Source organism: Doryrhamphus excisus, chromosome 18, assembly GCF_030265055.1.
Source record: "Doryrhamphus excisus isolate RoL2022-K1 chromosome 18, RoL_Dexc_1.0, whole genome shotgun sequence".
In the NCBI taxonomy this organism is placed as follows: Eukaryota; Metazoa; Chordata; class Actinopteri; order Syngnathiformes; family Syngnathidae; genus Doryrhamphus; species Doryrhamphus excisus.
The window spans coordinates 1255001-1282500 of NC_080483.1; the positions used below are offsets into that span (position 1 = coordinate 1255001).

Sequence of the window (27500 nt, forward strand, 5' to 3'; positions counted from 1 at the left end):
AAGCTCTGAGAGCGAACATGCTAGATGAAACCCCGACTTGGTTTTAAAGTGACTCAAGAAGACGCTGGTGTCTATGAAAGGTTAGCCATTAGTTTCAGGACCACTCCTTACATTAACCGTTGCTCCTTCCTTTGAGCATTTCATGCTGGCTTTCTTCCCGATTTCAGCTGATGACAGGCTGACAAAAAAGGGGTCGGGTTTCTCTTGCCTTGCCACCGGCAGAAGGGGGCTGCAGTCTGCTTGGCAGCATCGGGTTCCTCTTGAGAAGAACCGATACTCCGCCACGGTGCTGCCGAGAAGAACATAAGCTTCTCATTACAGCTCCTTTCTCAGATGTCGGGACTGGAGACGCTTACCACCTTGGCTGAGGCGGCTTTCTCGATGCTTGACCTTTTACACGTTTGGTTTGGGACAAAATGGAGCACTTTCAAGCTTAAAATGGCTGCATGAAGTCAAATACAAATATAAGGAATTAGTGTTTCAATGTAATTTAATGTAAGCTATTGGAATTTGTTATTTCATTTCATGTCATTTTAATTTTCCATCTATCCATTCATTCATTTTCTATACCGCTTATCCTCATTGGGGCGGCGGGGATATGCTAGAGCAGGGGTCTCAAACTAGTGTCCTGCGGGCCACATTTGGCCCGCGGGCCGCGTGTTTGAGACCCCTGATTCACAACATATTGCGCAACTGCAGGGTCTTGAGACACATGCTAACTCGCAAACTAGAGCGCTAGCGACCTAAACGGTAGCGGTAACGGTAGTTTTATAACTGTTAATAGTTATCCTCCCTATCCGTGTGGAAGTGGTAAGTTTTTGGCTATTTAAGTTTAAAGGAAATAACTTGGAGGCTACGGTTTCGGTCGCGAGCTCTCTAGTTTGCGAGTTAGCATGTGTCTCAAGACCCTGCAGTAGCGCAATATGTTGTAAATCAGGGTTTCTCAAACACGCGGCCCGCAGGCCAAATGTGGCCCGCAGGACACTAGTTTGAGGCCCCCGCCTTGATATGAAAGTTTAATGTTATTGCGGCCCGCGCAAGTTTGATATGGATGCTGTATGGTATCATGTACCCAGAAAAAATGATTACGTTTGATTCATGTTCATGTTAAAGGTTAAATAACTGTTAATAGTTATCCTCCCTATCCGTGTGGAAGTGGTAAGTTTTTGGCTATTTAAGTTGAAAGGAAATAACTTGAAGGCTACCGTTTAGGTCGCTAGCTCTCTAGTTTGCGAGTTAGCATGTGTCTCAAGACCCTGCAGCTGCGCAGTATGTTGTAAATCAGGGGTCTCAAACACGCAGCCCGCGGGCCAAATGTGGCACGCAGGACACTAGTTTAAACACAGGTAAATTGAGTTTGAGACGCCTGTGCTGGAGCCTATCCCAGCTGTCTTCACATGAGAGGCGGGGTACACCCTGGACTGGTGGCCATGCAGCCAATCACAGGGCACATATAGACAAACAACCATTCACACTCACATTCATACCTATGGACAATTTGGAGTGGCTAATTAACCTAGCATGTTTTTGGAATGTGGGAGGAAACCGGAGTACCCGGAGAAAACCCACGCATGCACGGGGAGAACATGCAAACTCCACACAGAGATGGCCGAGGGTGGAATTGAACTCGGGTCCCCTAGCTGTGAAGCCTGTGTGCTAACCACTTGTCCACTGTGCAGCCCTGGTTCAGTATATTTTTCATCAAAATAGTAGTCATGCCAAAATGTTGTGTTGCTGCTGGATGTTAATAGTATCCGAGTGATACTTTCGGGGGGTGCTGGAGCCTATCCCAGCTGTCTTCGGGCGAGAGGCGGGGTACACCCTGGACTGGTCGCCAGCCAATCACAGGGCACATATAGACAAACAACCATTCACACTCACATTCATACCTATGGACAATTTGGAGTTGCTAATTAACCTAGCATTTTTTTTTTTTGGAATGTGGGAGGAAACCGGAATACCCGGAGAAAACCCACGCATGCACGGGGAGAACATGCAAACTCCAGGTTGGAATTGAACCCTGGTCTCCTAGCTGTGAGGTCTGCGCGCTAACCACTCGACGGCCACGCAGCCCAAGAAAGGAATAAAGTTCCTAATGATTTAAACAGGTTGTGTTCCCGGCTCGTCTGGTAGAAGTTTGGAATCGGTTTTGGTATCGTCTTCACTTAAACTCCAAACATTCCCAAACATCATTGCGCCTAAACCACACTTTGGGGGGAGGGGGGGGGGGGGGGGGACAAGCCAGCAACCGTCACTTGGAATCAACCGCAGCCAACGAAGCCCTCCCAAAAGCTGGGAATCATTCTCCGGTGGATTTGGGTTTCTAACGTGTGACCTATTTTCCCAAATGTAAAGCTGCAGCTGGTGATTCCGAGTTCCTTCTCTTTTCGGTGTCACATTTTCCCTGGATCGGCCCGCCCGCCTGCTGGGATCGGCTTTGGTAAGGAAATAAGGCACAAACTGGGAACTTGTGGAAATAGGAGGCATTCCTGAGAAGCTGTGAAGTTGCTTCCACACACACGCACGCATAAGGAACGCCGTGGAGGGAAAAGGGAGGCCCCCTGGATAAAAGGGAGGCCTGGGATCCGTGGTTAACCGCAGGCTTCTCTGAGATGAACATCACAGGGAGAGACTGGGAACGCTCCTCTGGACAACATCACAGCTCCAAGCCTAAATGACAAGCTTCCTCGGAGCCCCGGGTTTATCCGCAAAGGAGGGCTTGGCTGACCGAAATGACACCCTCGGCAGCGGGCAAACGCCGCCCGCGTGTCAGTGCCCCCGGTCATTCATTCACAGGAGCAAACGTGGAATGAGCCAACATGACATGAGGGGGTGACAGGATGACAGATGAGTGACGCATAGAAAATATAAACAAAAATCGCAAAAAAAAAGAGTCCAACTTTTTATGTTTTTGGGTTATGCACGAATCAGAAAGTGGTAAAAGACGGTCATCTGCCATTGTTCGATGCCCTGGCCAAGTGGATTAGCACTTAACAAAAGAACCGGACTTCATGTGGGACGTTCCACCAAGCATGGTATGAATGTCCTGGTTTGGGAATGCCTCACTTTTTTTCCAAATTAATTTAATTTCACTTTAAGTTTATTTTTAAATAGAATTTTTCATAGAATTTTTATTGTAATTTAATGACATTTTTCATTTAATTTTAATTTAAATTAATGTTTTTCTGAGGCTGCATGGTGGTAAAGTGTGGACCTGGGTTCAATTCCCCGCATCTCTGTGTGGAGTTTGCATGTTCTCCCCGTGCATGTGTGGGTTTTCTCCCACATTCCCAAAAAAACATGCTAGGTTAATTAGCCACTCCAAATTGTCCATAGGTATGAATGTGAGTGTGAATGGTTGTTTGTCTATATGTGCCCTGTGATTGGCTGGCCACCAGTCCAGGTTTCACCCCGCCTCTCATGTGAAGACAGCTGGGATAGGCTCCAGCACCCCCTACGACAGTATCACTCGGATACTGTGAACATCCAGCAGCAACACAAAGAAAGAATGAATGAATAATAATAATAACAATAACAAAAAAGGGCTGCACGGTGGTCGAGTGGTTAGCGCGCAGCCCTCACAGCTAGGAGACCAGGGTTCAATTCCACCCTCGGCTATCTCAGTGTGGAGTTTGCATGTTCTCCCTGTGCATGCGTGGGTTTTCTCCAGGTATTCCGGTTTCCTCCCACATTCCAAAAAAAACATGCTAGGTTAATTAGCGACTCCAAATTGTCCATAGGTATGAATGTGAGTGTGAATGGTTGTTTGTCTATATGTGCCCTGTGATTGGCTGGCGACCAGTCCAGGGCGTACCCCGCTGGGATAGGCTCCAGCACCCCCACGACAGTATCACTCGGATACTGTGAACATCCAGCAGCAACACAACATTTTGGCATGACTACTATTTTGATGAAAAATATACTGAACCAGTGCTGCACAGTGGATGGGTGGTTAGCACACAGGCTTCACAGCTAGGAGACCCAAGTTCAATTCCATCCTCGGCTATCTCTGTGTGGAGTTTGCATGTTCTCCCCGTGCATGCGTGGGTTTTCTCCGGGTATTCCGGTTTCCTCCCACATTCCAAAAACATGCTAGGTTAATTAGCCACTCCAAATTGTCCATAGGTATGAATGTGAGTGTGAATGGTTGTTTGTCTATATGTGCCCTGGGATTGGCTGGCCACCAGTTCGAAGACAGCTGGGATAGGCTCCAGCACTCCCCGCGACCCTTGTGAGGAAAAGTGGTAGAAAATGAATAAATGAATGTTTGTCCCAAAATGAGTAGAATCATCTCATATTCAGGGTCGTCTTATATCCGGGCCAATATGGTATATTGTTATAGTTTCATACTAAGATCTTTCCTGGGAAATAAATCATTCCAACTTCCTCATTCATGAAGAAATGAATGACTAGCGAACCTTTTTCAATGAGCAAACACATTCACCAAAGGGCTCGCCGGATTTGTGCAGACATGCAACATTTCAAGCTGTTAAACAAAGCGGATTGGTGACGTTCCAGACATGCTGTGTGTTGTCTTTCTGTTTCAAGACGCATCCATCTGCTATCTGTTTGGTTGAAGAAGAAAAAAAAGAGGCGGGGCTTTGCCTGGCAGGAAGAAAAACCGATGGATGGGATGGATGAACGGGCCTGGAAACTTGGCTGAAGGACACCACGGAGACAAAAGTATCCAGACATGCTTAATCAATAGATCCACTTTCTCCTCTTAAATCTTCATTTTCATCTTGGAAAGATGCAGAAGAAACTTGGTTGGTGTCACTAAACAGTTCCAGAAGGTCCAACTCCTATTCTAACCCAATCAATAAATAATGCTAATGTAAAAAAATGCATATACTGCAAATACTATATAGATCAGGGGTCTCAAACACGCGGCCCCCGCCTCAAATATGAAAGTTTAATGTTAGTGCGGCCCACGCTAGTTTGATATGGATGCTGTATGGTATCATGTACCCAGAAAAAATGATTACGTTTGATTCATGTTCATGTTAAAGGTTAAATAACTGTTAATAGTTATCCTCCCTATCCGTGTGGAAGTGGTAAGTTTTTGGCTTTTTAAGTTGAAAGGAAATAACTTGAAGGCTACCGTTTAGGTCGCTAGCTCTCTAGTTTGCGAGTTAGCATGTGTCTCAAGACCAGGAGTCTCAAACACACGGCTCGTGGGCCAAATGTGGCCCGCAGGACACTAGTTTGAGGCCCCCGCCTTGATATGAAAGTTTAATTATTAGTGCGGCCCGCGCAAGTTTGATATGGATGCTGTATGGTATCATGTACCCAGAAAAAATGATTACGTTTGATTCATGTTCATGTTAAAGGTTAAATAACTGTTAATAGTTATCCTCCCTATCCGTGTGGAAGTGGTAAGTTTTTGGCTATTTAAGTTGAAAGGAAATAACTTGAAGGCTACCGTTTAGGTCGCTAGCTCTCTAGTTTGCGAGTTAGAATGTGTCTCAAGACCAGGGGTCTCAAAAACACGGCTCGCGGGCCAAATGTGGCCCGCAGGACACTAGTTTGAGGCCCCCGCCTTGATATGAAAGTTTAATGTAAGTTTGATATGGATGCTGTATGGTATCATGTACCCAGAAAAAATGATTACGTTTGATTCATGTTCATGTTAAAGGTTAAATAACTGTTAATAGTTATCCTCCCTATCCGTGTGGAAGTGGTAAGTTTTTGGGTTTTTAAGTTGAAAGGAAATAACTTGGAGGCTACCGTTTAGGTCGCTAGCTCTCTAGTTTGCGAGTTAGCATGTGTCTCAAGACCCTGCAGTTGCGCAATATGTTGTAAATAAAAAGAGTATAAATGTGACTATAGTCGTGTTTTGTCATGTCTACAGGGCTCTAATAATGCTTTGTTCATTTTAATATGAAAAAAATCATTTGTCTACCCACCAACTATATGTGCTTTCTTAACTTTTTATTATTATTATTATATTTATTTATTACTGATTGATTGATTTTCTTTATTCTTGATGAGCGAATTTCCGATATATCCGAGTCCGATATATCCGAGGTTTACTGTAGTTATGTATACCATTACCAATGGCAGCCATAACCTCCAAATAAGACTAGAAATAGTCCACTCCATTCATCATAGAAATTGCAGTACTACAACAAAAATAAAGCGTATTCAACCTTAAGAGGTTCGAAAAAAAAAAAAAAAAAAAAACGGAATTATTTGAGCACCGTCTGTAAAAATGCACGTAATAATAAGACGCATCCACACGAGACAAAAGCAACTGTAATCCAAATTCCACAAACCTAATCCCCGACTCCGCTGTGCGGTATCTAAACGCCACACAGCAGAGACAACCTTCATCCAGACCTTTAATTCACTTTCTGCTCTTCTCCTAACGTGTCTCCACAAAACCAGTTGGAGTCTGTGAGCTAATCCCGCACTTCCACGGTCTGCTTTTAATCCCCCGGTGATAAAGGCAATATTGGATTCACGAAGGCGTGCACACGCCCGCTCCCGTCATTAGCGGGGAGGGTTGCAGCACATGCTCTCCGAGATAAGACGAGAGGTGAAGAACATGTCAGCTGTCAGTCTGCGGCCACACGGTCAGAAGAATCATCACAGATCTTCTACCACGCCATTGCCGTTTTTATACCGTTAGCACGTCGCCGCGTTAGCCACACACACGTTATACGAGCCCGATGCTTCAGGGAAGCCCACAATGTGAGCCCCCAACCCCGGAACACGCCCTTAAAGCCGTCCATCACCGCCGTATCCAGGAGGCAGCTCTGCCACGGTCTGGCAGGATGTCTCCATGGCAACATGGGCGTGCACCGGGCTCCCTCGGGAGCGTCTTATTGGACAAGAGATGGAGCGTGTCGTATGAGGAGCGAGGTGGCAGCTCTGGCTGAGGAGTCACATGCGGGAGTGTGAGGAAAATAATACTACTAACAATAGTACATTTTATTTGTGGAGTACTTGTCAATAGAGTACTTGTAATAAAACATAGCAGAAAGTGTCCGTTAATTAATGCCATCGCAAGTACTTAACGACAAATCATTAGAACAACTCCAAATAAAAACTGAAAATAGTCCATAGTCCAAATACCATTTAACAAGAAAACTAAGGCGGTAAAGTGGTTAGCGCACAGACCTCACAGCTAAGAGACCAGGGTTCAATTCCACCCTCGGCCATCTCTGTGTGGAGTTTGCATGTTCTCCCCGTGCATGCGTGGGTTTTCTCCGGGTACTCCGGTTTCCTCCCACATTCCAAAAACATGCTAGGTTAATTAGCCACTCCAAATTGTCCATAGGTATGAATGTGAGTGTGAATGGTTGTTTGACTTTTTGTGCCCTGTGATTGGCTGGCCCCAAGACAGCTGGGATAGGCTCCAGCACCCCCCGCGACCCTCTTGAGGAAAAGCGGTAGAAAATTAATGACGAAAACTAAGGGACAAAATGCAAAAATGAGCTGGAATTTTATCGGGATAAAGTCAAAATATGAGGAAAAACAGTTGTAATATTATAATAATAATAATAATGCAATATTATGAGAAAAAAACATTAAAAGAAACAAAATGTAGTAGCATAAAATTTAAATGTTAATGAATTGAACCCTGGTCTCCTAGCTGTGAGGTCTGCGCGTTAACCACTCAACCACCGTGCAGCCGTTATTCAGTTATATAGTTTAAAAATACCATTTAACAAGAAAACTAAGGGACAAAATGCAACAATGAGCTGGAATTTTACAGTTGTAATATTATAATAATTATAATAATTATAATAATTATAATAATTATAATAATTATATTAATTATAATAATTATAATAATATAATAATATAATAATAATATAATAAAATTATAATATAATAAATTATAATATAATAAATTATAATAAATATAAATATATATATATATATATATATATATATATATAAATGAGCTGGAATTTTATCGGGATAAAGTCAAAATATGAGGAAAAACAGTTGTAATATAATAATAATAATAATAATATAATACTATGAGAAAAAAAATTTAAAAGAAACAAAATGTAGTAGCATAAAATTTAAATGTTAATGAATTGAACCCTGGTCTCTTAGCTGTGAGGGCTGCGCGCTAACCACTCGACCACCGTGCAGCCGTTATTCAGTTATATAGTTTAAAAATACCATTTAACAAGAAAACTAAGGGACAAAATGCAAAAATGAGCTGGAATTTTACAGTTGTAATATTATAATAATTATAATAATAATTATAATAATATAATATAATTATAACATACTAATTATAATATAATAAATTATAATAAGTATATAATATATTATATATATTATAATAATTATTATAATTATAATAATAATTATAATAATATTATTATTATATTATAATAATAATAATGTAATATTATGAGAAAAAAAACATTAAAAGAAACAAAATGTAGTAGCATAAAATTTAAATGTTAATGAATTGAACCCTGGTCTCTTAGCTGTGAGGTCTGCGCGTTAACCACTCAACCACCGTGCAGCCGTTATTCAGTTATATAGTTTAAAAATACCATTTAACAAGAAAACTAAGGGACAAAATGCAACAATGAGCTGGAATTTTACAGTTGGAATATTATAATAATTATAATAATTATAATAATTATAATAATTATAATAATTATAATAATTATAATAATTATAATAATTATAATAAAATTATAACATAATAAATTATAATAAATATATACAAATATAAATATATATATATATATATAAAATGAGCTGGAATTTTATCGGGATAAAGTCAAAATATGAGGAAAAACAGTTGTAATATTATAATAATAATAATATAATATTATGAGAAAAAAAACATTAAAAGAAACAAAATGTAGTAGCATAATATTTAAATGTTAATGAATTGAACCCTGGTCTCCTAAGCTGTGAGGTCTGCGCGCTAACCACTCGACCGCCGTGCCGCCTTTGACAAAACTAACATTCTTTATTTTTCTCAGGCTGCTGCACCTCCCAGGAATCCTTCCTCGGAGTCAACCCCTGACTTCATTCCTTGCAGCTCCATCCGCTAATGAAATACATCCAAGGTTGCAACCAACAGAGCATTTTCGTTCGCCGACTCCAAAAATGGCCGCAACGGTTGTAGCTCCGCCCCCTCATCGCAGCTCTGACTGCAGCCAAGAAAAGATTTGATGCCACGTTGGATGGAATTCATTTCTGGAGGCTTGTATGGACCTGCCCCGCATCATTTTTGGGTGTGTGCAGCTTTTTTACCGAGGCTACACAGCCAGAGGCAAAGACGCTCGCTCATTAGTAGTATTACTTGAATAATATACCATAAAACTTCCATTTTGTACCATGTTACCCTTATTGTGTTAGCTGCAGTGTGTACACGGTAGATGTTCATGGAAGTGTACCATTACACTGGTTGGAACGTTTGGAATGTAACATACAACAAAATATGACGTTTAATGTTGCATAATGTTCATTTCTTTCAAATATGCATTTTGCAATAACATTTAAAAAAATGAAAAATATTTTTTTAACAAAAAGAGTACATATTAAAAATTTTGTTTTTTAAAAAAAAATTTAAAAACATTTTTAAAAATTAAAAAAAAAATTAAAAACATTTTAAACATTTAAAAAAAAAAATGTAATTAAACAATTTTAAAAAATTTAAATAATTTTTAAAAAAATTTAAACATTTTTTTAAAAATTTAAAAAATTAAAAAACAAATTAAAAATGAAAAGAAAACCAAAGACAGAAGAAGAATAGGAAGGAAAAGAAGGAGACAAAGGCAAATAAGGCAAAGGAGAAGGATGAGGATAAAAGAAAGCGAAGGAAAAAGAAGAACGAGAAGTTCAAGATGGAAGAAAGAATAAGGAGGAAGAAAAAAGAAGCAGAAGAAAGGAGAAGAAGAGAGGAGGAAGTGAAGAAGACAAAGTAGAAGAAGTAAAACAAGGAAGAAAAGAGAACAAGGAGGACAAGGACAAAGAAGGAGGAAGAAAGAAGAAAAGGCAGAAGGAGGAGAAGAAGAGGTAGCAAAAGGACGAGTAATAAGAAAAAGAAAGGAGGAGAAAGAAAGAAGGAGAAAAATAGTTGTAGTAAAAATACTAATGGTGAAGATAATGATGATAAAGGTCGAGTGGTTAGCGCACAGGCCTCACAGCTAGGAGACCAGGGTTCAATTCCACTCTCGGCCATCTCTGTGTGGAGTTTCCATGTTCTCCACGTGCATGCGTGGGTTTTCTCCGGGTATTCCGGTTTCCTCCGACATTCCAAAAACATGCTAGGTTAATTAGCGACTCCCAATTGTCCATAGGTATGAATGTGAGTGTGAATGGTTGTTTGTCTATTGTTTCATTAGAAATAAGTCATCATTGCAGAACACGAGTGTGTAACGTTCACACGTAAACAAACCAGATAGAGCTCCAGACGTCCCGAGCCTGGGCCACACATGGTTCCATTTCCACCAGGAGGGGTTTTGGATCTGCAAATGGCTGCTCTTTAATTATCTTTAAGCGTACGTTAAGGTAGAGGCTCACACTTCATAATAATGTCAATCATCTCAGCTCCCAAGCCTGCTGAAAGAACTTGGCTAATTAGAACTTTCTTTCCAACTCACCTCAGGTTATTTCTGTACGCCGTCCCCTTTTTCTATTAGCGTCTTTTCACAAAGGGATCCAGCTAAACTGGCGCGGTAACAATCTGGCATTTACTCAGCTAGATGCACCACGCTACAATTATATTTCAGTGACAATATTCGGATAGCGGATCGCTACTTGGATAGCGGCAATCGCTGTCAACACGATAGGACGGCAGAGGTGAGACACGCCCCTCTTACAGCCTTCCGCTATTCCCTAATCCACTTGAATTATGGCTCTGATACTGGATCCAAATATTGAGAATAGCCAGGGAAGGTAATAATAATAATAACATCCAACAATGCTTTCATTCAAAATATATAGAAAAATACAACTGTGATGTCAGGAAAAAACTTGTAGCAAAGTACAAAAGTAGCGTCTGATTTTTCACAAATAAGCTGGGGTTAGTCCTTAGTCCAAGATGTTTTTCGAAGTAGTTACTTTATTTATTTATTATATATATAATATATAATATATAATATAATATATATATATATATATATATATATATATATATATATATATATATATATATATATATATATATATATATATATATATATATATATATATATATATATATATATATTATATAATATATAATATATATATATATATATATATATATATATATATATATTATATATAATATTAATATATAATATTTTATAATATATTATATATAATAATAATAATAATAATATAATTATATAATGATAATAATATAATATATATATATTATATAATATATATATTATATTGCTATTATTAAGATGTTTTTTTGAAGTAGTTACTTTATTTATTTATTATAAATATTATTATAATATATATATATAATAATATATAATTATTATAATAATAATAATAATAATAGTAATATAATATATATATTATGTAATATAAATATTATAATACTATTATTATTATTAGTATTATTATTATTCATTATGTAATATATATATTATATTACTATTATTATTATTATTATTATATAATTATAATAATATTTATAATTTATACTTTATTTATTTTTACTTTATTTATTTATTATAAATATTATTATAATTATATAAAAATAATAGTAATATAATATATATATTATATAATATATATAATAATAATAATAATAATAATAATAGTAATATATTATTAGTAATATAATATATAGATTATATAATATATATATATATATATATATATATATATATATATATATATATATATATATATTATATTACTATTATTATTATTATTATATAATTATTATTAATATATAATATATATAGTATATAATATATATATATTATATTACTATTATTATTATTATTATTATATTATTATAATAATATTTATAATAAATAAATAAAGTAACTACTTCAAAAAAACATCTTGACTAAGGACTAAGCCCAGCTTATTAATATAATAGCTTATATATATTAGCTTACTAATATTATATATATATATATATATATATATATATATATATATATATATATATATATATATATATATATATATATATATATATATATATATATATATATATATATATATATATATATATATATATATATATATATATATATATATATAATATTAGTATATATAATATAATATTAGTATATATATATATATATATATATATATAATATTATATATAATATTAGTATATATATATATCTTTTCACAAATAAGTTGGGGTTAGTCCTTAGTCAAGATGTTTTTTGAAGCATTTACTTTATTTATTTATTATATATTATTAATATTATAATTATTATTATAATTATTATAATAATAATATTATTTTATATAATAAATATATAATTATAAATTTATTTTATATAATTATAAATTTATATATAAATATAATAATTATATATATATATATATATCTTTATATCTTTACATATCTCTTTTGAAGCAGTTACTTTATTATATTATTATAATAATTATTATATATAATAATATTATTATATATAGTTATTTATATATAATAGTTATTTATATATAATAGTTATATAATTATATATATATATAATAATTATTATATATATAATATAATATTCTAATAATATTATTATAATATTATATATTATTATATTTATTTATTTACTTTATTTATTCTCAACTCAACTCTTGGGTGTTTGAATGAGTTTTTTTGCAACAATGCAGTGATTGTGTTCCAGCAAGAAAACACTAGTTAGTGTAGTTCAGACTTTGCTCTATTTATGAGCGTGAAATGAATGTCGGTGTTCCCAAGCACCGACTGGCACCAATGGGGTGAAACACAAAGCGAGTGAAGCCACTTCTGTTTAAAAAGGACTTTGTATCGTCAGTGAATGAAAAGACGACCGAGGCCGAGTATGAAGCTCATCTCTGTCGTTCAAAGAAAAGGCGGATTTTCTATGCAACAAAAATGCAGTTTGCCAAAAGGCAGCTGCCTTAATCAGACTGACTTTAGGAAGACATTTTTTTCAGCGGGTTGCCTTGATGTAAAATACTGTAGTTATTTATTTTTTTATTTTTAATTTTTTAAAATTTGTTTTAGTTTTTATTTTGTACTCTTTTTGTTAAAACTTATTTTTTCTTTTTTTTATTTGATTGCAAAATGCATTTTTGGAAGAAATCAATACTGAGTGTCATAGTACACCATCGTCACTTTTCGCTAATATAAAAGATTATAATTCCCATTATAGTATAGATTATAGTTCCCACTGGTTTTGTCCGATATAAGCGAAATCCGTTATATGCGTATTCCGGAAAATGTCCGTTTTACGCATATATGGGATTTATATCCGGTATATGCGTAAATGGGATTTTATCCGTTATAAAAAGGCACTTCCTTGACTATGTTTCCAATGTACCTGGACGCGCAGGCAACGCTGCAAACGCTGCAAATGACGTCGTATAGCGGCCTGTCACCATTCGGCGAATCGGAGCGCCATGATGCGGCCATCCGATATATGCCAGGGAAATTTCATGGAAATGCATTGGAACAGGACTGGAGATTTTGTCCGAAATAGGCGAAATCCGTTATAAAAAATCCGATATATGCAATGAATTTTTATTGGAAATGCATTACAGAAAAATTGCTTCTTTTTTATCTGTCCGTTGTGAGCAAATTTCCGATATATCTGAGTCCGATATATCCGAGGTTTACTGTACATTTGTAAGTCAGAAAAGTGGGGAAAGCATCCTAGGTCCCCTTTAAATGCCTAATTTACTTCGGTACGAGGTACATTATCAACCCCCCGCCTCCCCCCAAAAAAACAAAAAAAAATTGTATTATGGAAAGCAGGAAGTGAACAAATGTAACAGTTACTGATTGTTAAAATTAAAATTAAAATTAAAATTAAAATTAAAATTAAAATTAAAATTAAAATTAAAATTAAAATTAAAATTAAAATTAAAATTAAAATTAAAATTAAAATTAAAATTAAAATTAAAATTAATTAGGAAAGCAGGAAGTGAACAAATGTAACAGTTAGTGATTGTAAAAGTACCAGATGGAGGGGTAGGATTTAATAAGCTTTGCTTCTTCCTAAAAAATCCGATATATGCAATGAATTTTTATTGGAAATGCATTACAGAAAAATCGGTTCTTTTTTATCTGTCCGTTGTGAGCAAATTTCCGATATATCCGAGTCCGATATATCCGAGGTTTACTGTATAAAAAATACAACCAATTACAATAAAAACGAAGAACTAAAAGCCGATTTAAAAGCGGGTTTTAAGACGAGACTTAAAGCTTTCGATGTCGGGGGGTCTTTTTTTACTTGGGAGGGGAGAGAGTTCCGTAGGCTCGGTCCCCCCTTTAGTCTTAAGTCTCGTCTTAGGCACCACAAGTTGGAGCTGGCCCTCGGACCTCAGTAAATTTGAATGAGGTCCGAGATGTAATTTGGGGGCCGGCCCATTCAACGCCTTAAAAACAAACAATAAAATCTTAAAACAAACAGGCAACCAATGTAGGGAGGCCAGAATTGGGGTGATGTGCTCCCCCTTTTTGGTTCCTGCATGACTTACTCAAAGTGTTGCAAAGATAAAAAAAGATTTAATTTTAGATAAAAGCAGAAGATGATAAAAACAAGATTTTATAACCGCATTAATTTTTTTTTTTTTGAGTTTAAAATCACCGTCTATTATGACGCCAACGCTGGTGGCTGAGGGACGAATGTTGTTTTGGAGGGGGCCGAAGTCTATAGCGATGCTGAGGTTCTCATTGGGAGTGACCAGGATGGATAGGATCAGTAAGGAGTACATCAGAGGGACATTACTGACTTTATCGTTTTCCTTGCTAATAAAAATGGACGAGTTACGACTCGAGCAGAAATGGAGGTAGCAGAGATGAGGATGCTGAGGTTCTCATTGGGAGTGACCAGGATGGATAGGATCAGGAAGGAGTACATAAGAGGGACATTACAGACTTTATCTTTTTCCTTGCTAATAAAATGGACGAGTTACGACTCGAGCAGAACTGGAGGTAGCAGAGGTGAGGATGCTGAGGTTCTCGTTGGGAGTGACCAGGATGGATAGGATCGGGAAGGCGTACATCAGAGGGACATTACTGACTTTATCGTTTTCCTTGCTAATAAAAATGGACGAGTTACGACTCGAGCAGAAATGGAGGTAGCAGAGATGAGGATGCTGAGGTTCTCATTGGGAGTGACCAGGATGGATAGGATCAGTAAGGAGTACATCAGAGGGACATTACTGACTTTATCGTTTTCCTTGCTAATAAAATGGACGAGTTACGACTCGAGCAGAACTGGAGGTAGCAGAGATGAGAATGCTGAGGTTCTTATTGGGAGTGACCAGGATGGATAGGATCAGGAAGGAGTACATAAGAGGGACATTACAGACTTTATCGTTTTCCTTGCTAATAAAATGGACGAGTTACGACTCGAGCAGAACTGGAGGTAGTAGAGAGCCTGAGCCTCCTTCGGAGAAGAAGCTGCACAGACAGGAAGTCACACAGAAGTGTAAAGTCGTCAAAACATGCTTCCTTGTCAGTAACACCTCCAGCGCCTCAATGTGTGTGTTAGATGTGTTCTGAAAAAGCGTTCATATTTTTTCCCTAATCAGAGGACTGGAAGAAAAGATGCAAAAAAAAAAAACTTGTCGTCTAATATAGTTATGCAGGGTTCTACATTAGTCAAACCTTGCAATGTTTACAAAGCAGTGACAGTAGTAAGCCACGTACACGTTTTGTTTTATGAACTTCTGAGGTGACCTTGAGCTACTCGACACTTGACCCCGTTTTGTGATGTTACATTTTGGCATACTTAATGATGCTTATAAAAATGTTTTTTTCATCCCCACAATAAATGGTAAGTCAAACCTTGCAATGTTTAAAAAGCAGTGGCAGTAGTAGACCACGTACATGTTTTGTTTTATGAACTTCTGAGGTGACCTTGAGCTACTCGACACTTGACCCCGTTTCTGATTTTACATTTTGGCATACTTTATGATGCTTATAAAAATGTTTTTTCATCCCCACAATAAATGGTAAGTCAAACCTTGCAATGTTTACAAAGCAGTGACAGTAGTAGGCTACGTACATGTTTTGTTTTATGAACTTCTGAGGTGACCTTGAGCAACTCGACACTTGACTCCGTTTTGTGATTTTACATTTTGCCATACTTAATGATGCTTATAAAAATGTTTTTTCATCCGCACAATAAATGGTAAGTCAAACCTTGCAATGTTTACAAAGCAGTGACAGTAGTAGGCCACGTACATGTTTTGTTTTATGAACTTCTGAGGTGACCTTGAGCTACTCGACACTTGACCTCGTTTTGTGATTGTTTTTATTTTTTTACATGCTTTATGCTGCTTGTAAAAATGTAGAGGTCTTTTTTTAATCGCCCAAGAAATGATCAGTCAAACCTTGCAATGTTTACAAAGCAGTGACAGTAGTAGGCTACGTACACGTTTTGTTTTATGAACTTCCGAGGTGACCTTGAGCTACTCGACACTTGACCCCGTTTTGTGATTTTACATTTTGGCATACTTTATGATGCTTATAAAAATGTTTAGGTTTTTTTCATCCCCACAATAAATGGTAAGTCAAACCTTGCAATGTTTACAAAGCAGTAGTAGGCCACGTACACGTTTTGTTTTATGAACTTCTGAGGTGACCTTGAGCTACTCGACACTTGACCCCGTTTTGTGATTTTACATTTTGGCATACTTAATGATGCTTATAAAAATGTTTTTTCATCCCCACAATAAATGGTAAGTCAAACCTTGCAATGTTTACAAAGCAGTGACAGTAGTAGGCTACGTACACGGTTGATCGCGAACAAGAACGGGTGTGGGTAAAACGCAGACTGTGGACTACGGACCGCGGTCTAAATAAACGATTCTGATTGGTCCATTTCAAGATTTGCAAGGATTGGTTCGCAAATTAGCACAGGAATTACTTAGTCCGTGTTTTACCAACACCCAACAAGAACCGCTTGCATGCCAAAGTACATTTGCCCGACGGGAATATCACTGATTGGATTTACTTGCCCGAATTTTGTTTTAACTCGCCCCGGGCCATCGGTACATCGTTATTGTCAAGCCCTGTAATGTAATTGATTAAAGGATGAAAAAAGAAAAGAACAGGCATCAGTATTCCCAGAGGTCTGGTGTGCCGGGAATCCTGACTGGAGCCAATTTTGACTCTGTTCTAATCTAACAAATGAGTGGTCCATTTAAGCGATAGATACAAGGAACGAGGCCAAGAGAACAGATAAACCTGCTGACCCGCAAGTCAAAGTAAAGGATAAATATTTGAACAGAAAAAAAACTCCCATGTGGTAGGAAACAAACCACAAATAGTGTTATCAATGAGCGTACATTCTCTAATTATAGTCTGGGGGGGGGGGGGACACTAATTGGACAGAGGTGATAATTGGCTCTTCATTTCATTGTCATTTACATACGAAATGGTACTTTTTTAATTGTAATAATGATTAGCAGAACTGGAGGTAGCAGAGATTCTCATTGGGAGTGACCAGGATGGATAGGATCAGGAAGGAGTACATCAGAGGGACATTACTGACTTTATCGTTTTCCTTGCTAATAAAATGGACGAGTTACGACTCAAGCAGAACTGGAGGTAGCAGAGATAAGGATGCTGAGGTTCTCATTGGGAGTGACCAGGATGGATAGGATCAGGAAGGAGTACATCAGACGGACATTACTGACTTTATCGTTTTCCTTGCTAATAAAATGGACGAGTTACGACTCGAGCAGAACTGGAGGTAGCAGAGATGAGAATGCCAAGGTTCTCATTGGGAGTGACCATGATGGATAGGATCAGGAAGGAGTACATCAGAGGGACATTACTGACTTTATCGTTTTCCTTGCTAATAAAAATGGACGAGTTACGACTCGAGCAGAACTGGAGGTAGCAGAGGTGAGGATGCTGAGGTTCTTGTTGGGAGTGACCAGGATGGATAGGATCAGGAAGGAGTACATCAGACGGACATTACTGACTTTATCGTTTTCCTTGCTAATAAAATGGGCGAGTTACGACTCGAGCAGAACTGGAGGTAGCAGAGATGAGGATGCTGAGGTTCTCATTGGGAGTGACCAGGATGGATAGGATCAGGAAGGAGTACATCAGAGGGACATTACTGATGTTATTGTTTTCCGTGGTAATAAAATGGACGAGTTACGACTCGAGCAGAAATGGAGGTAGCAGAGATGAGGATGCTGAGGTTCTCATTGGGAGTGACCAGGATGGATAGGATCAGTAAGGAGTACATCAGAGGGACATTACTGACTTTATCGTTTTCCTTGCTAATAAAAATGGACGAGTTACGACTCGAGCAGAACTGGAGGTAGCAGAGATGAGGATGCTGAGGTTCTCATTGGGAGTGACCAGGATGGATAGGATCAGGAAGGAGTACATCAGAGGCACATTACTGACTTTATCGTTTTCCTTGCTAATAAAATCTGGCTGTGTTCGAAACCGCATACTGACTACTACATACTTCCATGCATACTATCCACACTTCATACTGCATACCCAATCCAATCAATTTGCAAGGCGGACCGAGTAGTTAGCGCACAGACCTCACAGCTAGGAGACCCGAGTTCAATTCCACACTCGGCCATCTCTGTGTGGAGTTTGCATGTTTTCCCTGTGCATGCATGGGTTTTCTCCGGGTACTCCAGTTTCCTCCCACATTCCAAAAACATGCTAGGTTAATTAGCCACTCCAAATTGTCCATAGGTATGAATGTGAGTGTGAATGGTTGTTTGTCTATATGTGCCCTGTGATTGGCTGGCCACCAGTCCAGGGTGTACCCCGCCTCTCGCCCGAAAAGAAAGAATGAATGAATGAAAAATAATAATAATAATAACAAAAAAAGGGCTGCACGGCGGTCGAGTGGTTAGCGCACAGCCCTCACAGCTAGGAGACCCGAGTTCAATTCCACACTCGGCCATCTCTGTGTGGAGTTTGCATGTTCTCCCCGTGCATGCGTGGGTTTTCTCCAGGTACTCCGGTTTCCTCCCACATTCCAAAAACATGCTAGGTTAATTAGCCACTCCAAATTGTCCATAGGTATGAATGTGAGTGTGAATGGTTGTTTGTCTATATGTGCCCTGTGATTGGCTAGCCACCAGTCCAGGGTGGACCCCGCCTCTCGCCCGAAGACAGCTGGGATAGGCTCCAGCACCCCCACAACAGTATCACTTGGATACTGTGAACATCCAGCAGCAACACAACATTTTGGCATGACTACTATTTTGATGAAAAATATACTGAACCAGGGCTTTTGTTAGAATTTAGAATTTGTTAGCGTCGAGGGCGGAGCTCCATCTAGCATCCAGCGCCACGGTGCACCAGCCTCCCTATTGACATGGAAATGCATGATGTGGCAGCCTCAATGGACGGAATTAAGCAAAGGAGGCTTTGACTTTGCCGCTTTGCTTCACTTTATAACGACACAAATGAAGTGTGAGCTGCTTTCTTATGACACTTTTTTTTTTTATGTTGCTCACTTATTAGGCCTCATACATAACAAAAGCAACCTTGTGATCCGGGAATGACCCAATCAATGACATGCTGATGACTGGGGGGGGGGGGGGCTTCTGCCGTGTCCACACCAACCATTAAGCCATAACTCACTATACGACAGGTGCAATTTCCAACGTGAATTTCATTACCGGGTGCTTCATCTCTTGTTGTGTGGAGGTGGATGTCAGCCACGCTCTCTAGAAATGAGCATCCTTCTTCTTCATGCCGTTCAAGGACCCCGGCTAATGCAAACAGGGGCAGACGGGTCCTGGCACTGAAACATGGCATTAGTCCCACAGCGCAGTGGCATCCCAGCTGCATAATTGATGCCGGAATGATCAAAACGTTGCCCCCCGTTAAAAAGCGAGCAGGAAAATAAGACGGACATTGACTTAAAAAATATGCTTTACGCTAGGGGTCTCAAACACGCGGCCCGCAGGACACTCGTTTGAGGCCCCCGCCTTGATATGAAAGTTTAATGCTAGTGCGGCCCGCGCAAGTTTGATATGGATCCTGTATGGTATCATGTACCCAGAAAAAATGATTACGTTTGATTCATGTTCATGTTAAAGGTTAAATAACTGTTAATAGTTATCCTCCCTATCCGTGTGGAAGTGGTAAGTTTTTGGCTATTTAAGTTGAAAGGAAATAACTTGAAGGCGACCGTTTAGGTCGCTAGCTCTCTAGTTTGCGAGTTAGCATGTGTCTCAAGACCCTGCAGTTGCGCAATATGTTGTAAATAAAAAGAGTATAAATGTGACTATAGTCGTGTTTTGTCATGTCTACAGGGCTCTAATAATGCTTTGTTCATTTTAATATGAAAAAAATCATTTGTCTACCCATCAACTATATGTGCTTTCTTAAGTTTTTATTATTATTATTATATTTATTTATTCATTACTGATTGATTGATTTTCTTTATTCTTGATTTGTTTATTTATTTTTCATCTTATTTTGTGTAGAAAAATAAAAATTAAGATATTTGAGAACAGTGGAATGTTTTATCAGAGCTTTTATTGTAGAAAATTGGAACCAAAGCAAAGTTTAAAAAAAAAAAAAGTTTTTAATAAATGTGCATTTTTTTTTGTTTTTTTTTGGAAAACCTGATGCGGCCCAGTCTTGCCCAGACCCGAGCTCCAGTGGCCCCCAAGTAAATTGAGTTTGAGACCCCTGCTTTACGCTGAGAGATTATAAAACTAAAGCCATGGAAATGACGGACAAAAGATCCTGAGGCACAACATCAATGAAACCACTGGGTTTTCCTGATGGGTCTGGTGCCCTGAAATTGAACCCAAATGGCGTAAGATCAGTGTCTGTCTTGTATTTCAATCCTTGTGTTCAAACCAACAACCTGTACATTTCACTTCGTACCAACGTCTCTTCCAAATCGGCAGCTATTTTCTTCATATCAGCTCAGGTTCCTCCACAACCTCCCAAGAGCTTTTGGGTATTGGGTTTCACAACGCCAACATTTTATAAACTAATCTTCCACTCATCCTTGAGATCTCCATAGTAACGAATCCTGCACACATTATACAGCCAAGCGGAAATGCTCGCAAGCAGCGTCAACAACGTAAACAAAGATGAGGGAGGCAAGGAGGAATAAGATCTAAGCTCAAGCTAACATGGCAAAGACTTTATCGTTTTCCTTGCTAATAAAATGGACGAGTTACGACTCGAGCAGAAATGGAGGTAGCAGAGATGAGGATGCTGAGGTTCTCACTGGGAGTGACCAGGATGGATAGGATCAGGAAGGAGTACATCAGAGGGACATTACTGACTTTATCGTTTTCCTTGCTAATAAAATGGACGAGTTACGACTCGAGCAGAACTGGAGGTAGCAGAGATGAGGATGCTGAGGTTCTCATTGGGAGTGACCAGGATGGATAGGATCAGGAAGGAGTACATCAGAGGGACATTACTGACTTTATCGTTTTCCTTGCTAATAAAATGGACGAGTTACAACTTCATGTTGCCCACAGTGAGATACTTTTGGACTCCGACGTCATAATTTTCAACACGACACGACTAAACAGCAGCATACCGAGCGATGCTATTGAGCTAGCCGAACATCACACACTTTGGCCAGATCAAAAAGTAATCGACTGATATCGGCAAGACCAAAGGTGGTATACTGCGCATCCAGTACGAGAACTACAGTTTGTTTCCCTCTGTGACATCACAAAGGGGCAGTTTTACCACGACTTTTGAAACTGAGCGTTTTGAGCCATCCCAAACTTCTTTCACGGCTCACTTCCAAATGTGCAAATCTCATTATCTGAAACTTTGGCATGGTTTAACACCAGAATACAACATTATAACTATATTTATAGGGCAGAAAAGTGGGAAAAGCATAATAGGTCCCCTTTAAATGCCAAAAAACCCAAAAAAAAACCTTAAACTGTATTATGGAAAGCAGGAAGTGAACAAATGTAACAGTTACTGATTGTTAAAATTAAAATTGAAATTAAAATTAAAATTAAAATTAAAATTAAAATTAAAATTAAAATTAAAATTAAAATTAAAATTAAAATTAAAATTAAAATTAAAATTAAAATTAAAATTAAAATTAAAATTAAAATTAAAATTAAAATTAAAATTAAAATTAAAATTAAAATTAAAATTAAAATTAAAATATATTAGGAAAGCAGGAAGTGAACAAATGTAACAGTTACTGATTGTAAAAGTACCAGATGGAGGGGTAGGATTTAATAAGCTTTGCTTCTTCCTACTCCTTTTGGACATGTGGAACTGATTATGGGATGCACTCAATTGGAATCTGATGCATGTTCAAATGAATTAAAATTAAAATTAAAATTAAAATTAAAATTAAAATTAAAATTAAAATTAAAATTAAAATTAAAATTAAAATTAAAATTAAAATTAAAATTAAAATTAAAATTGGAAAGCAGGAAGTGAACAAATGTAACAGTTAGTGATTGTAAAAGTACCAGATGGAGGGGTAGGATTTAATAAGCTTTGCTTCTTCCTACTCCTTTTGGACATGTGGAACTTGGAACTGATTATGGGATGCACTCAATTGGAATCTGATGCATGTTCAAATGAATTAAAATTAAAATTAAAATTAAAATTAATTAGGAAAGCAGGAAGTGAACAAATGTAACAGTTACTGATTGTAAAAGTACCAAATGGAGGGGTAGGATTTAATAAGCTTTGCTTCTTCCTACTCCTTTTGGACATGTGGAACTGGGAACTGATTATGGGATGCACTCAATTGGAATCTGATGCATGTTCAAATGAATTAAAATTAAAATTAAAATTAAAATTAAAATTAAAATTAAAATTGGAAAGCAGGAAGTGAACAAATGTAACAGTTAGTGATTGTAAAAGTACCAGATGGAGGGGTAGGATTTAATAAGCTTTGCTTCTTCCGACTCCTTTTGGACATGTGGAACTGGGAACTGATTATGGGATGCACTCAATTGGAATCAAATGAAATAAAACCATTACCATTACCATTACCATTACCATTACCATTACCATTACCATTTTCATCCGGTCCCGTCTGGAACTATTTTAACTGTGGTCGCAAATTTTTTTTGAACCCGTTAAAAAAAAAAAAAATCCCCGTGGACAGGGACCAACTAAAATCTGGGACCAATGTCTCAAGTGGTCTCGGTGCGTTTGTTTTGTTGCACTGCACACCAGGGTTCAGATGATCATCCTCCCATTTGGCCATACACACATTTAACTTGCCTTTTCCATATGTTTAATCAACACCCCCTTGCATACATCAGTGCAGTCCCCTACCCCCCCTAAAAAAAAGATGTACATACAGAAGAAGGTGTAGTCATGCAGCATGGATTATTTTACCCGGCAACACAAGCGTGCAGAGGCAGGATCCTCCAAACCACATTGTCATCTGAACCACAAAAATCCAACTGAATGCATGAGAGGAGATTTGTAGCCTGGTTCATGCATTGCTTTGTCAGGCAAAGGGAGGGGGTGACAACCCGTCCAAAAGTAGGCATTGATGGAAGTGGGTGTCTCTGCACTCACCTTTCACTTGGGTCTCATAGTCCGCGATGATCTCCTTATCCTTCTTGAATCTGGACGAGGACATGGTTCTCCTGCTTTTAGGCAGAGAGCCCCACAAGGCGAGGACTCTCAGTCGGAGGTGATCCGCGTCTTTTCCCTGCGAAGACTGCGGAGCTTTGCGACGCTTTCTGGAACAAAAGCCGGCTTTTGCAGTTCGCTATCAGACTCGGATCCGATGTTGCATTGCTCTCGTTCTTTTTTCTTGCTGTTTCTTATTCATGCAGCGTCTGGCGACAGAAAGGGGGGGAAAGGTTTTTTTTTTTTTTAGCGGGAGCAACAAAAAAGCCTCAAAGGAGCTCCCAAGTGGACATGTTGACGGGGAAGAGGGGAGGAACCGTGTGAGTGAGGAGTCAGCTCCTTGTGGCCACAATCATCAGACGCTGCTTGACTGTCTGACTAATTGAGCTGCAGGGAACGTTAAAAAAAAAAGTCACGTGACAGAGAGAGAGAGAGAGAGCGAGAGAGAGAGAGACCCCTCGTCGTGCACGCGCATGCACACTCACGTTGTGGGATTGCAATTTGCCAAAATGCAATTATTAGTGTAGTTATTAATTGAAATAACGAATTAATAAATTACAATTAATGCATTAATGTGCATCGTTATTTTGGTGCCAAACTGCTGAAATCCCATTTGGTTCAAATTCCAAATGGCAGCCAATCACAGGGCACATAAAGACAAACAACCATTCACACTCACATTCATACCTATGGACAATTTGGAGTCGCCAATTAAATTAATTAATGTTTTTGGAATGTGTTAGAACACTAAACTCATCACACACCAACTTAACACTCGAAAGGTATAATTATGAAACCAGCTCAACCGAATCATTCATTCATTTTCTACTGCTTATCCTCACGAGGGTCTCAGGGGTGATGGAGCCTACCCCAGCTGTCTTCGGGCGACACCCTGGACTGGTGGCCAGCCAATCACAGGGCACATATAGACAAACAACCATTCACACTCACATTCATACCTATGGACAATTTGGAGTCGCCAAGTAACCTAGCATGTTTTTGGAATGTGTTAGTGTTCTTAGAAAGAACACTAAACTCATCACACACCAACTTAACACTCAAAAGGTATAATTATGAAACCAGCTCAACTGAATCATTCATTCATTCATTCATTTTCTACCGCTTATTTTCACGAGGGTCGCAGGGGTGCTGGAGCCTACCCCAGCTGTCTTCGGGCGACACCCTGGACTGGTAGACAAACAACCATTCAAACTCAAATTCATACCTATGGACAATTTGGAGTCACTAATTAACCTAGCATGTTTTTGGAATGTGTTATTGTTCTTACAAAAAACACTAAACTCATCACACACCAACCTAACACTCAAAAGGTATAATTGTGAAACCAGCTCAACCGAATCATTCATTCATTCATTCATTTTCTACCGCTTATCCTCACGAGGGTCACAGGGGTGCTGGAGCCTATCCCAGCTGTCTTCGGGCGACACCCCGGACTGGTGGCCAGCCAATCACAGGGCACATATAGACAAACAACCATTCACACTCACATTCATACCTATGGACAATTTGGAGTGGCTAATTAACCTAGCATGTTTTTGGAATGTGGGAGGAAACCGGAGTACCCGGAGAAAACCCACGCATGCACGGGGAGAACATGCAAACTCCACACAGAGATGACCGAGGATGGAATCGAACTCGGTTCTCCTAGCTGTGAGGTCTGCGTGTTGACCACTCGTCCACCGTGCAGCCCCCGTGATGTTTAGATGGAATAATTTAAATATGTAGTATAAGGAAAGTAATTGAAGTAATTTAGTAAATTAATAATTCATTTAATTTATTGATTTATTTTTACCCCTGATGTATATTGCAGTAGCAGGGAGATTTACAATACAGCCAAGCTAATATCATATTAAATATTTAAAAATATACAACAGTAACACCATTCAAATAAATAGCATTATTTTCAAATAAATGTAATTGCCAGATTGTTCCCGCGGCTCAGGGATTAAAGCTTGTGGGAAGGGTAAGTGAAGTTACGAGATGGTAAATTAACAGCAGATTGTCTTACGGGTTATGTTGTGATGCTGTTGCTTCAGACGCCTCGTGCAGGAGAGCAAACACTCGTAAAGCCTGCTGGAGGACTGGTCTGTGGGTTTGTGTTTACCTCTGAGAACCTTCATCCCTCCCACAATCCTTCTGTTACCTTGCAGGAATCTCAGGGGCAAAGCCTGGGAAGCTGCGACTTTACTTTTGGAGGCACAGAGATCCATTGTGAGATCCTTTTACTCTTCCTTTCTAAAGAACCGGTGTGGGAACCACGCTAGTCCCCAAATGTGAAAGTAATACCACCCTGGGATTCTGCCACATGATTAATATTGTCTTACATCCCAAAATCCAAATCAAGAAGTTATATTCAGTACACTATTTATTTATTGCTGTGTACATGTTGATCAAGTTTATTTCATGTTATTGCAAGGTTTACTACACGGTTTATTGCAAAGGATTTTTTGGAGCAATTTACATTATGGAGTCTGACAGCGGGCGGCATGGCGGTCTAGTGGTTAGCGCACAGACCTCACAGCTAGGAGACCAGGGTTCAATTCCTCCCTCGGCCATCTCTGTGTGGAGTTTGCATGTTCTCCCCGTGCATGCGTGGGTTTTCTCCGGGTACTCCGGTTTCCTCCCACATTCCAAAAACATGCTAGGTTAATTAGCCACTCCAAATTGTCCATAGGTATGAATGTGAGTGTGAATGGTTGTTTGTCTATATGTGCCCTGTGATTGGCTGGCCACCAGTCCAGGTTGTACCCCGCCTCTCATGTGAAGACAGCTGGGATAGGCTCCAGCACCCCCACGACAGTATCACTCGGATACTGTGAACATCCAGCAGCAACACAACATTTTGGCATGACTACTATTTTGATGAAAAATACACTGAACCAGGTCTGCATAGAGGTCCGGGTGGTTAGCACACAGGCTTCACAGCTAGGAGACCCAAGTTCAATTCCACCCTCGGCCATCTCTGTGTGGAGTTTGCATGTTTTCCCCGTGCATGCGTGGGTTTTCTCCGGGCACTCCGGTTTCCTCCCACATTCCAAAAACATGCTAAGTTAATTAGCGACTCCAAATTGTCCATAGGTATGAATGTGAGTGTGAATGGTTGTTTGTCTATATGTGCCCTGTGATTGGCTGACAGCTGGGATAGGCTCCAGCATCCCTGTGACCCTCGTGAGGATAAGCGGTACAAAATGAATGAATGAATGAGTCTGACAGCTGCAGGAAGGAAGGTTCTGTGATGCTATCTTTCCTTCACAGACTTTTGGTGTGTTACCCTAATGTCACTAATGGAGCTCCAGGACTGAGCTGATCTTCTTCATCAGTTTGTCCAGCCTCTTCCAAACATCAACATTAACTAACTAGAGTTAGAGTAACTGGAGCACTTCCTTTCCAGGATTTAAAGTCCCTTTTCCACTGTAGGACCTTTCCCGTGGAACTATGTGCCTTTGTTGTTTATTGTTTTGGTCTAAAAATCCATTCTCTATATAAGAAATATAGACTTCTACATTTATAGGTACCGTCATTCATTGTGCATGATGTAAATATAATGATTATTATTACTGGTTGTTGTCGTTTTCCAGCGTTTAAAAGAGTTAGAATGGGAATTATTATGTTCGAACGCCCTCTATTGATGACACAGCGTAAAGAAACCCGGAAGTAGCAGCGGAGGAAATGAATGGAGTTATTTCGCTCGTGATACGTCCATGTACTTCCTGTTGGGTGCCGGGTTTTCAGAATACATGTAAAATGTGTAATAGTGCTCATTACACTGATGCAG

At 38.6% G+C, this 27500-nt stretch overlaps 1 protein-coding gene across 2 annotated transcripts in view; it reads right to left on the reverse strand.

Annotated features, from left to right (window-relative positions):
- The window catches only part of srgap3 (SLIT-ROBO Rho GTPase activating protein 3), a 92041-nt gene extending 67985 nt beyond the window's left edge, over nt 1-24056 (reverse strand). For both annotated transcript variants that reach the window (XM_058055004.1, XM_058055002.1), the window contains exon 1: nt 23648-24056. In XM_058055004.1, coding sequence (XP_057910987.1) covers nt 23648-23711 — 64 coding nt within the window. In that variant the 5' untranslated portion in view covers nt 23712-24056. The remainder of the gene's footprint in view (nt 1-23647) is intronic.
- Between the last annotated feature and the right edge of the window lie 3444 nt (nt 24057-27500).